This window comes from Canis lupus, chromosome 25 (genome assembly GCF_003254725.2).
Source record: "Canis lupus dingo isolate Sandy chromosome 25, ASM325472v2, whole genome shotgun sequence".
Taxonomy (NCBI): Eukaryota; Metazoa; Chordata; class Mammalia; order Carnivora; family Canidae; genus Canis; species Canis lupus.
The window spans coordinates 7,466,115-7,479,439 of record NC_064267.1 but is presented as its reverse complement, the minus strand read 5'-3'; the positions used below and the strand labels follow the sequence as shown (position 1 = coordinate 7,479,439).

At 33.0% G+C, this 13,325-nt stretch overlaps 1 protein-coding gene across 12 annotated transcripts in view; it reads left to right on the top strand.

The window, feature by feature from the left end:
• The window catches only part of PDS5B (PDS5 cohesin associated factor B), a 180,022-nt gene that overhangs the window by 80,815 nt on the left and 85,882 nt on the right, over positions 1-13,325 (top strand). For all 12 annotated transcript variants that reach the window (XR_004817026.2, XR_004817023.2, XR_007405849.1 and 9 more), the window contains exons 9-11: positions 925-1,040; positions 3,628-3,722; positions 12,393-12,538. Coding sequence is in view for 9 of the 12 variants with exons in the window: in XM_025462529.3 (XP_025318314.1) it covers positions 925-1,040; positions 3,628-3,722; positions 12,393-12,538 (357 nt within the window). In the remaining 3 variants the exon portion in view is untranslated. The remainder of the gene's footprint in view (positions 1-924; positions 1,041-3,627; positions 3,723-12,392; positions 12,539-13,325) is intronic.

Below are 13,325 nucleotides of genomic sequence, written 5' to 3'. Positions count from 1 at the left end.
TCCTCTGTGTGCGCGCGTGTGTGCGCGTGTGTGTGCGCGCGCACGCACATTTAGAGGTCATTCTGATGTACCTCCAGGTTGAAAAGTATTATTTAGAGGAATAGTGTGAGAAAAGAGAAATTATGATAGAGATGAGTTAGGTCATATTTTTTTTTTTTTTTTTTGAGTTAGGTCATATTATGGGAGCTCTTAATGCTAGGCTGAGGCATTGGCTTAAAATTTAAAAATTAAAAGTGTACAGTGTCATTTGAGTATTAGTGTTTTTTTTGATACGGTCACATTTTATGGTCAGGTGTAGTATTGTGGCTGGCTCAATCATTTAACCATTGTGTCATCTGTTGAAGGTACCAAAATCAGTAATAAAATTGACTTGTCTCCATGCTACCCAGAATAGAGTAAATAAAACAGAAATTAGTTTTTATGTGTGCAAGGTTTCATCATGTTGAACTCCATTATGAATCTGGTATGTGTAGGTGAGTGGATTCTCCTTTTGGGCAACATCACATATTTATTTCTATATTATATAAACAATACAAAAATACAGAATTTTCTCTTTACTGTAGGCCTGACCTCTTCATGTCTATCTTTAAAAACCACAGTTTTTCAAGGGTCTGCATAGGTTTGATGTAGTTAGTTTTTGAATTTGACTGTGAATGAAAATAAGCTTCAATTGTAAGAGGGGCCTCTAAAGTTTAATTGAACTTTGGGATGTATTATCATGTCTGAAGTACTGCTTAATGAGATGATTAGCACACTTAAGGGAGCATTTATTTTTTGCATAGTATATTGAACATTTTTATGCATACTTTTTCATCTGGAGTTCATGAAAATTTTTCTGTGGAATTGGGAGATGAGGAAAATCATGGGGAAATTATTACGAATATATCTACCTGATGGTTTTAAAGCTATTTGGTTTTGTTTTAGAGCAATGATAATGAGGAACGCCTACAAGTTGTTAAACTACTGGCAAAAATGTTTGGAGCAAAGGATTCAGAATTGGCTTCTCAAAACAAACCACTTTGGCAATGTTACTTGGGCAGGTATATGATTTTGGTGTCCTGTTTAAAAGTAATAAATGTTTATATTATTTAAAAATGCCACCTATAATATTTTCCTGAAATTATAAAAATGAAATGTTTTATATTTTGAAATTTTTGAGTGTTGGTACTGATTGACCGTATTTAGAATTTCCCTTTTTCTAATCTTATTTTGCTCTTAGTAATTTTTGAAAAATGATATGTTTAAAAAGCTATCTCAAAGTATAATCATGAAATTAAAATGTGTTATTACATAGCAGTAATTCGTCCCAACTGAAAATAAATCATTGTGAGATGTTGTAAGGACAGGGGTATCCACAGAATGAATAAAATAAATGATACATATGTTCTTCCTCCTAATCTCTTTTGTATGTTTCTCTTTTAAAGGAAGTGATAACCTGGATTCTTTATATGCTTTTAATGTCCACAAACCTGAATTTGTTTGCAAGTGTTGTTTGAGTGTTTGTATATTTCTCTTTTCTATGAGAATAGTTCCTTTCATTGCATCTCTAAAGGTATCCCTGACTTTGAATATATTAAAACCACTTAAAGTGCCCTTGCTGAAACCTACCTTGACCCAGAAAATAAGGAATTTTTTTCCTCTGCTTAAATTTTTCTCAAAACAAATAATGCAGTTAGTCATACATAAATAGGATTTTAAAAACTCTTATTAACTCTTCTTTTTATATTGAAATATTTGTATGTTATAACCTTTTTCCATCTTAATACTAGAAATGTCAATGTTTATTTCAATTCAGTCTCTTTTGGTCTTATTTTTCTAATTTGTTAAGTGGAGTATAAGCTTTTATAAATGCTAATTGTTAAATTCTTAATCTGATTTCTTATCTCTTACGTAGCTCAATAATATTTGGCGAGGTGCATTAAACAAATAAACAGATTTTAGCCCCTTGTGATTTTGAGTTTGACTTCTAGATTTTTTTCATTTAAATACAATGGAAAGTTCTTGGGTAGTAGAACAGAATACTTGATATGTTTAATATACTCTCAATTTAAAGTCTACTTTCCTTTGATAAAACAAAAATATAGTAAATGTCTAAGTAAAAACTATACCTTTAATCAGGAATGGGATTACCTAGATCCAATTTGTAGGTTAACATTTATGTCACATTTCTAGTACATAGTAATTTTTCCTTTCCTTTTAAAATTAACCTAAAACTGAAATTCAGATTATTATCAAATTTAAGGAGCTTTAGAATATTTTTAAAGAGGTCTTATTTAAATTTATTTATAATGGTTAAATGGTTCATGTTTAGTTGAAAAATGGAAAAGTACATAGGGAATACTTAGATTCAAAGTATTTGAATACTTAGATTCAAAGCACTCTGGAAACTTTATATGAGATAATAGCCTAGATGTCACAACTTCTTTTTTGAGTATACCTCATAGAGCATTTTTTCCCCTAATTCTGTGAATAATTTGGTGCTCACTTTGAAGACCTCTTTTTTTTCCCCTCATTTATAGTACTAATTTTGTTATAGTATTGGGTGATAGGAGATTTCGGAAGCCTTTTGATATTGCAGAATTAGACATGAAAATATTGAGTGGAAAACTCTCACTTCACTTTGATGTTCTTGTTACTTAATAAGATTTTTTAAAAAAATCACTGTTTTGTAGTCCTGGATGAACTAATATATATATGGGCTTTCAACATCAATGGTTTAGAGATAACTATATTATACGTCATGTGCTTTAATGATGGAGGAACAGGTTTCCATCTATGAAATAGTCTTGCTAAAACAGTGAATCTGGATATGATTAAGTGTCTAGAACTGACTATCAATTTGTAAGATTTAGGAGAGAAGGGATCCTATTAATTGAAATCAGGATAATACAGATTAGCAAAATCTAAACTGGAAAAGCACTACATACACAAACACAGAACAATTGCTTTACTAAATAAATTATAAGGAAAAAAAGATGGAGGAGGAATAGAAGATTAAAAGATACTTAAATGACCTATCTTTCAAAGAGTTTTAGTATTTTAGAGGTATATACTAAGGTATTTACTTCTTCATGTAAAAATTGGCTTTGGTATTAGTGGAAATGTAATCTGATAGTTAACTGCATAGGACTTAATTTGCATCAGTTTTAGATTCATGTAAAATAATAAGGGATTTAGTGCAAGATTAAAGCATACTTTTGTGAATGCCCTACATTTAAGAAACAATACTTTGAGGAAAGGTTTTCTTTTCAGGCACAGCTTGGGATTTATATAATGTATCATCTATGTACACACATATGCTTGTATAAGTAGATATATTTGAAATAATATTTATAGGAAAAATCTTGTCATTCTAATTTTTGTGCTTAAGCCAAATGTGTATTGTTTTTACATGCTCCTTAAAAGTACATAGTTCTTGCAGGAGGTTGTCCTCTAATTTAATAGACATTCCAAAGCATTCATAAATAAATATCAGAAGTTTGTTGAAATAATCTAGCTTCACTTTGAATTCTACATAAATTGTTTTTTTTTTTCTTTTAACTAGAGAAATATAAATTGAGTGTAGGTTAAACACCTACCCTGTTTCTCTAATTTTAAAGATCATTCTGTGCCTTTATATTTTATCAGGTTTAATGACATCCATGTACCAATCCGTCTGGAATGCGTGAAGTTTGCTAGTCATTGTCTCATGAACCATCCTGATTTAGCAAAGGACTTAACAGGTATTATATACCCATAATAACAAATAGATGTTCTTTGATGAAAAAAATCAGTTTTATGTATATGGGGAAAAAAATCCCCTTTTTTGGTTATTGTGGTGGATAAAGTCATCTTTCAATTCATCATTGGAAGTTACTTTGTGAAGCTAGAATTTTTACTCCTATGCCTTTTAGTCTAGAAGCACCTATAAAAAGCTTACCAGAAATCATAATAGTTTTTTAGTTTTAGAACATCTCTGAAGATATTTCAGGCATTTGGATTTGAACGGGTCTTGACTTTGATGTTCTTTACTATTCTTTCATGTTTTGAGAACTTAGGTAAGAGTCATTAATTTGTAAACTAACTATGTTAAATAGGAAGTAACTTTTCTGAAATCTGTTTAAGTTATAAGGCATTTCAGAATTTTTTATATTTGTAGAAATAAGGATATTCTGTATCTGAATATTGCTCCTCTATTAATATTTTTAATTAGGAAATCATTCAGAAAATACAGATGACTATAATAGCCACTATGTCTTCTTCAGAAATGTTAGCATTTTGCTATAATTGCTTAAGAGATTAAACAAAATAAATCGTAGATGTAGTTGAAATGCCTCTCATAAAGTATTCTTATTTCTGCACAGGGTAGCCACTCCACTAAATTTGGTCTGCATCCAAATTTGTTTTTCTTTCTACATCACGTGTCTTTGTCCATAAATTATATATGATATTGTTATGTGTTTTAAAAATTTTATTGAAATGGTATCATTTGAATTTGATAGAGTGGAACTTATTCCTACTATCTTATGTTTTTTATTTTCCATGCTTCTTGCTCCCTACCCCCCCTCCTGCCATTCCCTCTTTTCTGCGTAATTGATTAATTTTCTTCTCATTTTTCCTTTTTCCTCTGTGGGTTTGGAAGTTAATATTCTCTTTCGCACTTTAACTGCAAAATTGATTAATGAAATCTATAAAATTAATCAGAATTCTAGCTTCTTTCTGAGCAATCAAGGAACCTTGAAAGTTTTAACTCTGCATGTTCTCTTCCCTTCTTTTATGTTGTTATTAGTTATTTGCTCTTTATAAAACTTTACCAACTTGTAAATTTTTATTTTTTATTTATTTTTTATTTTGTTTTTTAAAATAGATCTAGAATTTTTTTTAAAATTTTTATTTATTTATGATAGTCACAAAGAGAAAGAGAGAGAGAGGCAGAGACACAGGCAGAGGGAGAAGCAGGCTCCATGCACCGGGAGCCTGACATGGGATTTGATCCCGGGTCTCCAGGATCGCGCCCTGGGCCAAAGGCAGGCGCCAAACCGCTGCGCCACCCAGGGATCCCTTAAATGATTTTTTTAGCAGTCTTTGCTTATGATTGCTTCTTAAATCTTAATACTTCCGGGTTTCTTTGGATAAAATAATTAAGTTCTATTCTTTCATAATATTTTTAACAATAGATTGTCATAGTAATGCTTTTCAGGTTTTGTTAAGTTTCTACCAGTCAGGTTTAAACAGGTATTTCTCATTTTCATCCTTTTGCGGGGTAAGATATCCTGCCTGGAACCTTCTGTCTGCCCACTCACATCTGAATTTGAACTGCATGCTCTTTGAGCTTCTGCTGTATACCATGGATCTTTAGAGGATCTGTTCTTCCCTCTTTTGCCTTCCCTCCCTCTCCTTTCCTTCTCTCTGTGTGTTTCTGCTTTCTCTTCCTTCTCCTCTTTTCCCCTGGATGTTCCTTTTACTTAACATTCTATTCCTGTGTTAATTGATGCACTAGTCTCTGAGAAAATGAGTGTTAGTATCTTGGAGAGTTTTTTTTCCCTACTAAATGTTTATTTTAGCTAACTTAGTTTTCTTACCTTTTACTTGTTTTTGTCTGTATTTTCCATGTTAGAGGCTTTCCTCAAATGCTTGACAATCCATAGCTCTCTGCTCATAGTTAAGAGTGGGGGACTAAATAAAGAGCTGTTTAGAAAGCCCTGAATGTATAGATGAGATTGTTGACTCTGAACTTCACTTTAGGGTCATCAGGGTAGGCTGTTTGTTTGAAAACCTTTAGCTTAAATACTTTTCTTCAACTAGTCAGATTCCCCACTGAGGAGTATCCTATCGAGAGTTTAGAAGTCTAGTTGCTGGTGTCTTTGGGACTCCAGTAATTATTATTACTTTATTCTTTTTTATTATTGAGTGGTATTCTGTTGTATGAATACACAATAATTTGTTTATCCACTTTTTTGTTTGATGGGTATGCGGGTTTTTGATTTGGGGCAATTAAGATTATTGTGAATATTGTTATAAGTGTTTCTATGGATTTATGCTTTTATTTCTCTTTGTAACTACTTAAGAGTAAAATTGCTGGTCATAGGGTAGATACATGTTTAATTTTATAAGAAATGACTTAAGTTCTCCATATTAGCTATACTGTTTTCCACTTGTACTAGAAATGTTGGAGAGTTCCAGTTCTTCAGCATTCTTGTCAACATTTTGTATCATAAATCTTTTTGATTACAGTCATTCTCATAGGTTTTGCTGTTTTGTTGTGGTTTTACCTTGCATTCTCCTGATGACTAATGAGATTGAGCATCTTTTTATGTGCATATTGATATTTTTTGTGTAGTGTGTGTTTAAATTTAAATCCATCTTTTTAAAAATTGGCTAGTTTTACTTGTTGATTTGTAGTAGTTTTATATACATTCTGAATCTTTTTTAAAGTATTAAAAACTTAAGTAATTTTCCCATAGTCAGAAGAACTTTAATGCAAAATTTACTGTTAGCTAAATAATAGATGTTTTGATTTTTTATAGCTATCTAAAATATATTTTAGATGTGAATACTTTCATCAATAACTTTTTTAGTCCTTACCATTGTTTGGAATGTTTGAATGTTTACCCAATGATAGTATCTAGTTTCTCTTTTTTTATGAAACATTTATGTTGTTATGTTGTATGATCTCCTACTTTTCAACTTCTTGGCACATTTTATTTATTTTTTCTTTAATCCCCATCACTTATTTCACCCACCCCCTCACTCACCTCCCTTTGGTAACCATCAGTTTGTTCCCTGTATTTGAGTTTGTGTCTTGGTTTGTCTCTCTCTCTCTCTCTCTCTCTCTCTCTTTTTTCCTTTGCTCATTTGTTTTCTTAAATTCCACACATGAGTGAGATCATATGGTTGTCTTTCTGACTGATTTCATGTAGCATTATATTCTCTGGCTTTATCCATGTTGTTGCAAATGACAAGATTTCATTCTTTTTTGTGGCAGAATAATTATATATATATATATATATATATCAGCTCTTCTTTATCCATCTATTGATGGACACTTAGGCTTTTTCCTTAGTTTGGCTAGTGTATATAAATAATATTGAAATAGAGGTGCGTGATCCCTTTGAATTGGTGTTTTTCTGTTCTTTGGGTAAAGTACCCAGTAGTGCAATTACTGGCTTGAAGGGTAGTTCTATTTTTAATTCTCTGAGGAAACTCCGTAATGTTTTCCAGAGTGGCCGCACCAGTTTGCATTCCCGCTAACAGTGCGAGAGGTTTTCCCTTTCTCCATATCCTCGTCAACACTTGTGGTTTCTTATGTTGTTGATTTTAGCCATTCTGACAGGTGTGAGATGGTACCTCATTATAATTTTGACTTGCATTTCCCTGATGATGTGTGATGTTGAGCATCTTTTCATGTTCATTTGACTATCCATTTCTCTTCTTTGGAGAAATGTCTGTTAATGTCTCCTGTCCATTATTTAATTTGATTATTTGAGGAGTTTTTGGTGTAGAGTTGTATCAGTTCTTTATATATTTTGGGTACTAACTCTTTATCAGATATGTCGTTTGCCATTATCTTCTTCCCTTTTCTAGGTTGTCTTTTAGTTTTGTTGGTTCTTTTCTTTGCTGTGGAGAAGCTTTTAATTTTGATGTAATCTCAGTAGTTTATTTTTACTTTTGTTTCCCTTACGTTGAGACATCTAGAAAAATGTTGTCATGACCAATGTTAGAGAAATTACTAACTGTACTCTCTTCAGGGATTTATGTGGTTTCAGGTCTCACATTTAAGTCTTTAATCCATTTTGAGTTTTTGTGTTTGGTGAAAGAAAGTGGTCTAGCTTCCTTCTTTTGCAATGTAGCTGTCCAGTATTTCCAACTCGATTTGTTGAAGAAACTATCTTTTTCTCCAATGGATATTCATTTCTCCTTTGTCAAACATCAGTCATGTAAATGTAGGGTTTATTGCTGAGTTTTATGTTCCATTGATCTCTGTTTATTTTTAGGCCAGACCATACTGTTTTAATTACTGCCGTTTTGGTTTTTTGGGTTTTTAAAAAATTTTTTTTTATTGGAGTTCAATTTGCCAACATATAGCATAACACCCGGGGCTCATCTCGTCAAGTGCCCCATCAGTGCCCATCACCCAGTCACCCCAACCCCCTGCCCACCTCCCTTTCCACCACCCCTTGTTCATTTCCCAGAGTTAGGAGTCTCTCATGTTCTGTCACCCTCACTGATATTTCCCACTCATTTTCTCTCCTTTCCCCTATATCCCCTTTCACTATTTTTTGTATTCCCCAAATGAATGAAACCATATAATGTTTGTCCTTCTCTGATTGATGTACTTTACTCAGCATAATACTCTCCATTTCCATCCATGTTGAAGCAAATGGTGGTATTACTGCCATTTTGTAATATAACTTGAAGTCCAGAATTGGAATACCTCCTGGTTTGCTTTTTTTTCTTTTTCAAGATATCTTTGGCTAGTTGAGGTCTTTTCTGACTCATACAAATTTTAGGATTGTTTGTTTTAGTTTTGTGAAAAATGCTGTTGGTATTTTGAAAGGAATTGCTTTAAATCTGTAGTTGCAGGGATCCCTGGGTGGCTCAGCGGTTTAGCGCCTGCCTTTGACCCAGGGCACGATCCTGGAGTCCCGGGATCGAGTCCCGCGTCGGGCTCCCGGCATGGAGCCTGCTTCTCCCTCCTCCCGTGTTGTGTCTCTGCCTCTCTCTCTCTCTCTCCTTCTCTCTATCAAAAATAAATAAATAAATCTTTTTAAAAAAAATCTGTAGATGCTTTGGATGGTATAAACATCTTAACAATATTTGTTCTTCCAACTCACAAGCATGGAATGTCTTTCCATTTCTTTTTTTTTTTTTTTTTTTTTTTGTCTTTCCATTTCTTTGTGTCCTCTTGAATTCATCAGTGTTTTTAGTTTTTAGAGTATAGGTCTTTTACCTCTTTAAGTTTATTCTTAGATATTTTATGGCTTTTGGTGCAGTTTTAAATGGGATTGTTTCCTTAATTTCACTTTCTACTGCTTTATTATTAGTATATAGGAATGCAACAGATTTCTATACATTGATTTTTGTTCCTATTGACTTTACTGACTACATTTATCAGTTCTGTAGGTTTTTGGTGGAGTCATTAGAGTTTTCTATGTGTAGTATCATTTTATCAGATAGTGAAAGTTTTGCTTCTTCCTTATCCATTTGGATGCCTATTATTTTTGTATGTTGTCTGATTGCTGTGGCTAGGACTTCTAGTACTATTTTGAATAAAAGCAGTGGAAGTAGATATCCTTGTCTTGTACCTGATCTTGGGAGGAAAGCTCTCAATTTTTCATCACCAGTATAATGTTGGCTGCGGGTTTTTCATATAAGGCCTTTATCTGAGGTATGTTCCTCTAGACCTACTTTGCAGAAGATTTTTATCATGAATGGATCTTGTACTTTGTCACATGATTTTTCTGCATCTGTTGAGATATGATTATTTTTAAAGATTTTTATTAATTTGAGAGAGAGAGAGAGAGAGACGGGAGAGGGAAGTAGACTTCTTCTGAATAGGGAGCCCACTGTGGGGCTCAATATCAGGACCCTGGAATCATGACAGGAGCCAAAGGTAGACACTTAACCAACTGAGACCCCAGGCACCCCCGATGGTGTGATTTTTACCCTTTCTTTTATTGATCTGATTTATCATGTTATTTTGTGAATATTGAACCACCCTTCTTTCTATCCCAGAAATACTCACACTTCATTGTGATGTATGATTTTTTTAATATATTGTTGGATTCAGTTAGTTAGTATTTTGTTCAGGATTTTTTGCATCTATGCTCATGAGATATACTGACCTGTAGTATTCTTTTTTTGTGATGTTTTTATCTGGTTGGTATCAGGGTAACACTGGCCTCATAGAATGAATTTGGAAGCTTTCCTTCATCTTCTATTTTTTGAGATAGTTTAAGAAGAATAGGTATTATCTCTTCTTTAAATCTTTGGTAGAATTTGCCTATGAAGCTGTCTGGTCCTGGACTTTTATTTTTTGGGGAGCTTTTTGATTACTGATTCAATTTCATTGCTGTTAATCGATCAGTTCAAATTTTCTATTTCTTCATGCTTCAGTTTTGGTAGGCTATATGTTTCCAGGAGTTTATCCATTTCTTCTAAGTTGTCCAAATTGTTGGCATATGGGTTTTCATAATATTCTGTTTGTATTTCTGTGGCGTTGGTTGTTATTTCTCCTCTTTCATTAATGATTTTATTTGGGTCCTCTCTCTCTTTTTTTCTTCTTCTTCTTTTTTTTTTTAATGCTAGAGGTTTATCAATTTTGTTAATTGTTTCAAAGAACCACCAACTCTTGTTTTCATTGATCTGTTCTATTGTTTTTTAGTATCTATATCATTTATTTCTGTTCCAATCTTTATTATTTCCTTCCTTTTGCTGGGTTTGGGCTTTTTCTAGCTCTCTAAAGTTAGGTTGTTTATTTGAGATTTTTCTTGCTTCTTGAGGTAGGCCTGTATTGCTATAAACTGTATATTTTTTGTAGTTAGCTAAAAGATAGCTCTGAAGAATCTAGGGGTTTAATTACTTTATATGTACTTTGAACCATTCCTCATATTTCCAGCTGCATTCTTCATCTGTAGCCTTTCTCATTGCTTGGTGCCTTGAATTGCTTTTCTACCTTGGAAATTGAATTTCTAAATGTTTTCCTGGACTCTTCTACCTTGGACATTGGAAATTCTATCTTGGAATGTCATACATCTGCCACAATTCTGTTGAGAAATCTCTTTTGTATGATCTCTTCTCTTGTACTTGTCCCTTGTATTTTTTTTTTTTTTAAGATTTTATTTATTTATTCATTAGAGATACAGAGAGAGGCAGAAACACAGGCAGAGGGAAAAGCAGGCTCCATGCAGGGAGCCCGATGTGGGACTTGATCCCGGGACTCCAGGATCATGCCCTGGGCCAAAGGCAGGCACTAAACTGCTGAGCCACCCAGGGATCCCCAATACTTGTCCCTTTTAAAAGACATTTTCTTAGGGTTTCAGGAGTGACCTGATATTAATATATGCTAGACACACACTTTTGTCTTACTTTTCTTGACAGAGAAAAGTTTGTGAGATTCATCCTTGTGCCTTCAGCCACATTTTAAGGCACACAGCCATATTGTGAAGAGTATTATTAGCTGCTCTGTCATGCTTACTATCGAGAATTTCTTTCTTCTTTCTCCTTTGTTTTCCTCTGCAGGGTTAGGATCTGTAAGTTAATAGCTCTTGTATATACCTGTTTAATATGAATGATTTGTTTTAGGGAAATTGGGATGCATCTTAAAATCGATGATGTTGACATTGGTTTTGTCTTAGTGGCACCTAAAATAATATCTCTTGCACTTGAAACAAGTAGTAAAGTGAAAGATAAAACTCTTATGCTTATCTTGGTGGGGAAATGAACCTCAGATATATTTAACATATTCCATTTGAAATCAGTACTTAAAGTAACTTTCCTTACTGAGTTAGATAAAATAGCGTTTCAGGTTTTTTCCGCAGTACATGGTCCTTCTCGTTTTTGGAAATAGTTCCTGTGAGAGAATGCTCATCTTGAAAATACTTAATACCTGGGCAGTAGTTTTATGGGTGTTTTGTTAAACGGTCAATTTAAAAAAAAACAAAAAACCTGTCAATTTATTGGGAGGTAAATCCATTTACAATCATAAGCACTCTTTGGTGTGTATAGACACGGCTATACCTATTACTCTAGATCAAAACAATGAAATTTTACCATATTGGTCTTATAATACAAAGCTGAAAAATATTTTATTTGTTATGTTTATGTTTAATTGTGTTACGTCTTCCTTAAGCCTAATATATCATTACTGAAAAGTATTAGTTTTTTCTTCTATCTCAGTGCCAAATCTAAACTGCCATGTTTTCTACTTTAAAGTCTTCCCCCAGCCACTCCTAATTATTAAATCTTTAATTTCTTCTATCTTCCCTTTGGCCTTTCTTAGTTCAGTTACATGGACTTGCTTTGTGGTCTTTCTTGTAATCTTATTTCTTGGTGGCTGATATATTTATTTTATTCTTTCAGAAACTTTACTCACGGTTTCCCTAGTTAAAGTCATATACTACTTAGTTCACTTATATGGTTTAGTTAATGAGGTTAAGAACTCCTTAATAACTATTACTCGGCTCTCCAATAGGGAGGGGTTTTACTATTCAGTTGCATTTAAACTACTGTATTTGACTAAAGGACTGACCTTCATTTCTATTTCTCCTCTGCTCTTAATTTTCTTGAAACTTTGAAGAACCTTCTATTTAGGTTTGTTTTATTGTGGTTTACTTTCAAAGGACTTATGCAATCTTTTAAAACATTTTAATTGTTAAAGTTCCATTTTAATCGAATAAAATTTTGTCTTTCAGAGTATCTTAAAGTGAGGTCACACGATCCTGAGGAAGCTATTAGACATGATGTTATTGTGTCTATAGTTACAGCTGCTAAAAAGGATATTCTTCTGGTCAATGATCACTTACTTAATTTTGTGAGAGAGAGAACGTTAGACAAACGGGTAAGTAGGAATAATAATTAATAGGCATTCACTTTGAATACTTGAAGCTTAACAGTATTTCATTTGAAAATACTGAGCTGTAGATGTAATTAGCCCTTTTTTAGGGGGCCATTTTAATATTTAAAATAATGTTAATGAGAAGGTTTTATTTTTTTGGTTACATTAAATTTTGTTTGTATTTAAAAGTCAGATTATTTATTCTCTTCTTAAAAATGAGATGGCTCTAAATGATAGATGTTTTGCCTGGGCACTAATAAGTTACTTGTAAAGGCTTCTGACACAGCTTCTTATGTTGTTGGGTTTTTTTGGTTTCTTTTTTTTTTTTTTTTCCCCATATGGGTATTAGTTGATAGTCCTTTAGCTGGTTGTATTATAATTTCTGTGGAGTAGAAAATAACATGTTTTCAACTTGGAAAAGCTAAGCCTATCAGAGCAGCATGCTTTTAGGCTATCGTCTGTGACCCTAAACCTTTCTTCTTGAGTGAGCACCCACTAGCTGCACTCAGTAATCATTGGCTTCTTAAGAAAGGTACTGTGTTGTCTTATTCTTGTATTCATATTGCCTGAAGTATATTAAACAGTCAGTAAAGTGTAGAAGTAAATGTTCCCTCTCTCCTTATCCCCATCGCCTTTCCTTTGTGATATGAGTTTTACTGGACTTACTAAGCTTGAGTAATTTTTTTAAAGAATGAAAATCATTGATGTATTTGAGGGTTAATTAGCAAAGAAGGTGAGAGGCCTGTTGGTAGTTATGGATAGCTTTGACTAGGTAAATACATTATGACAT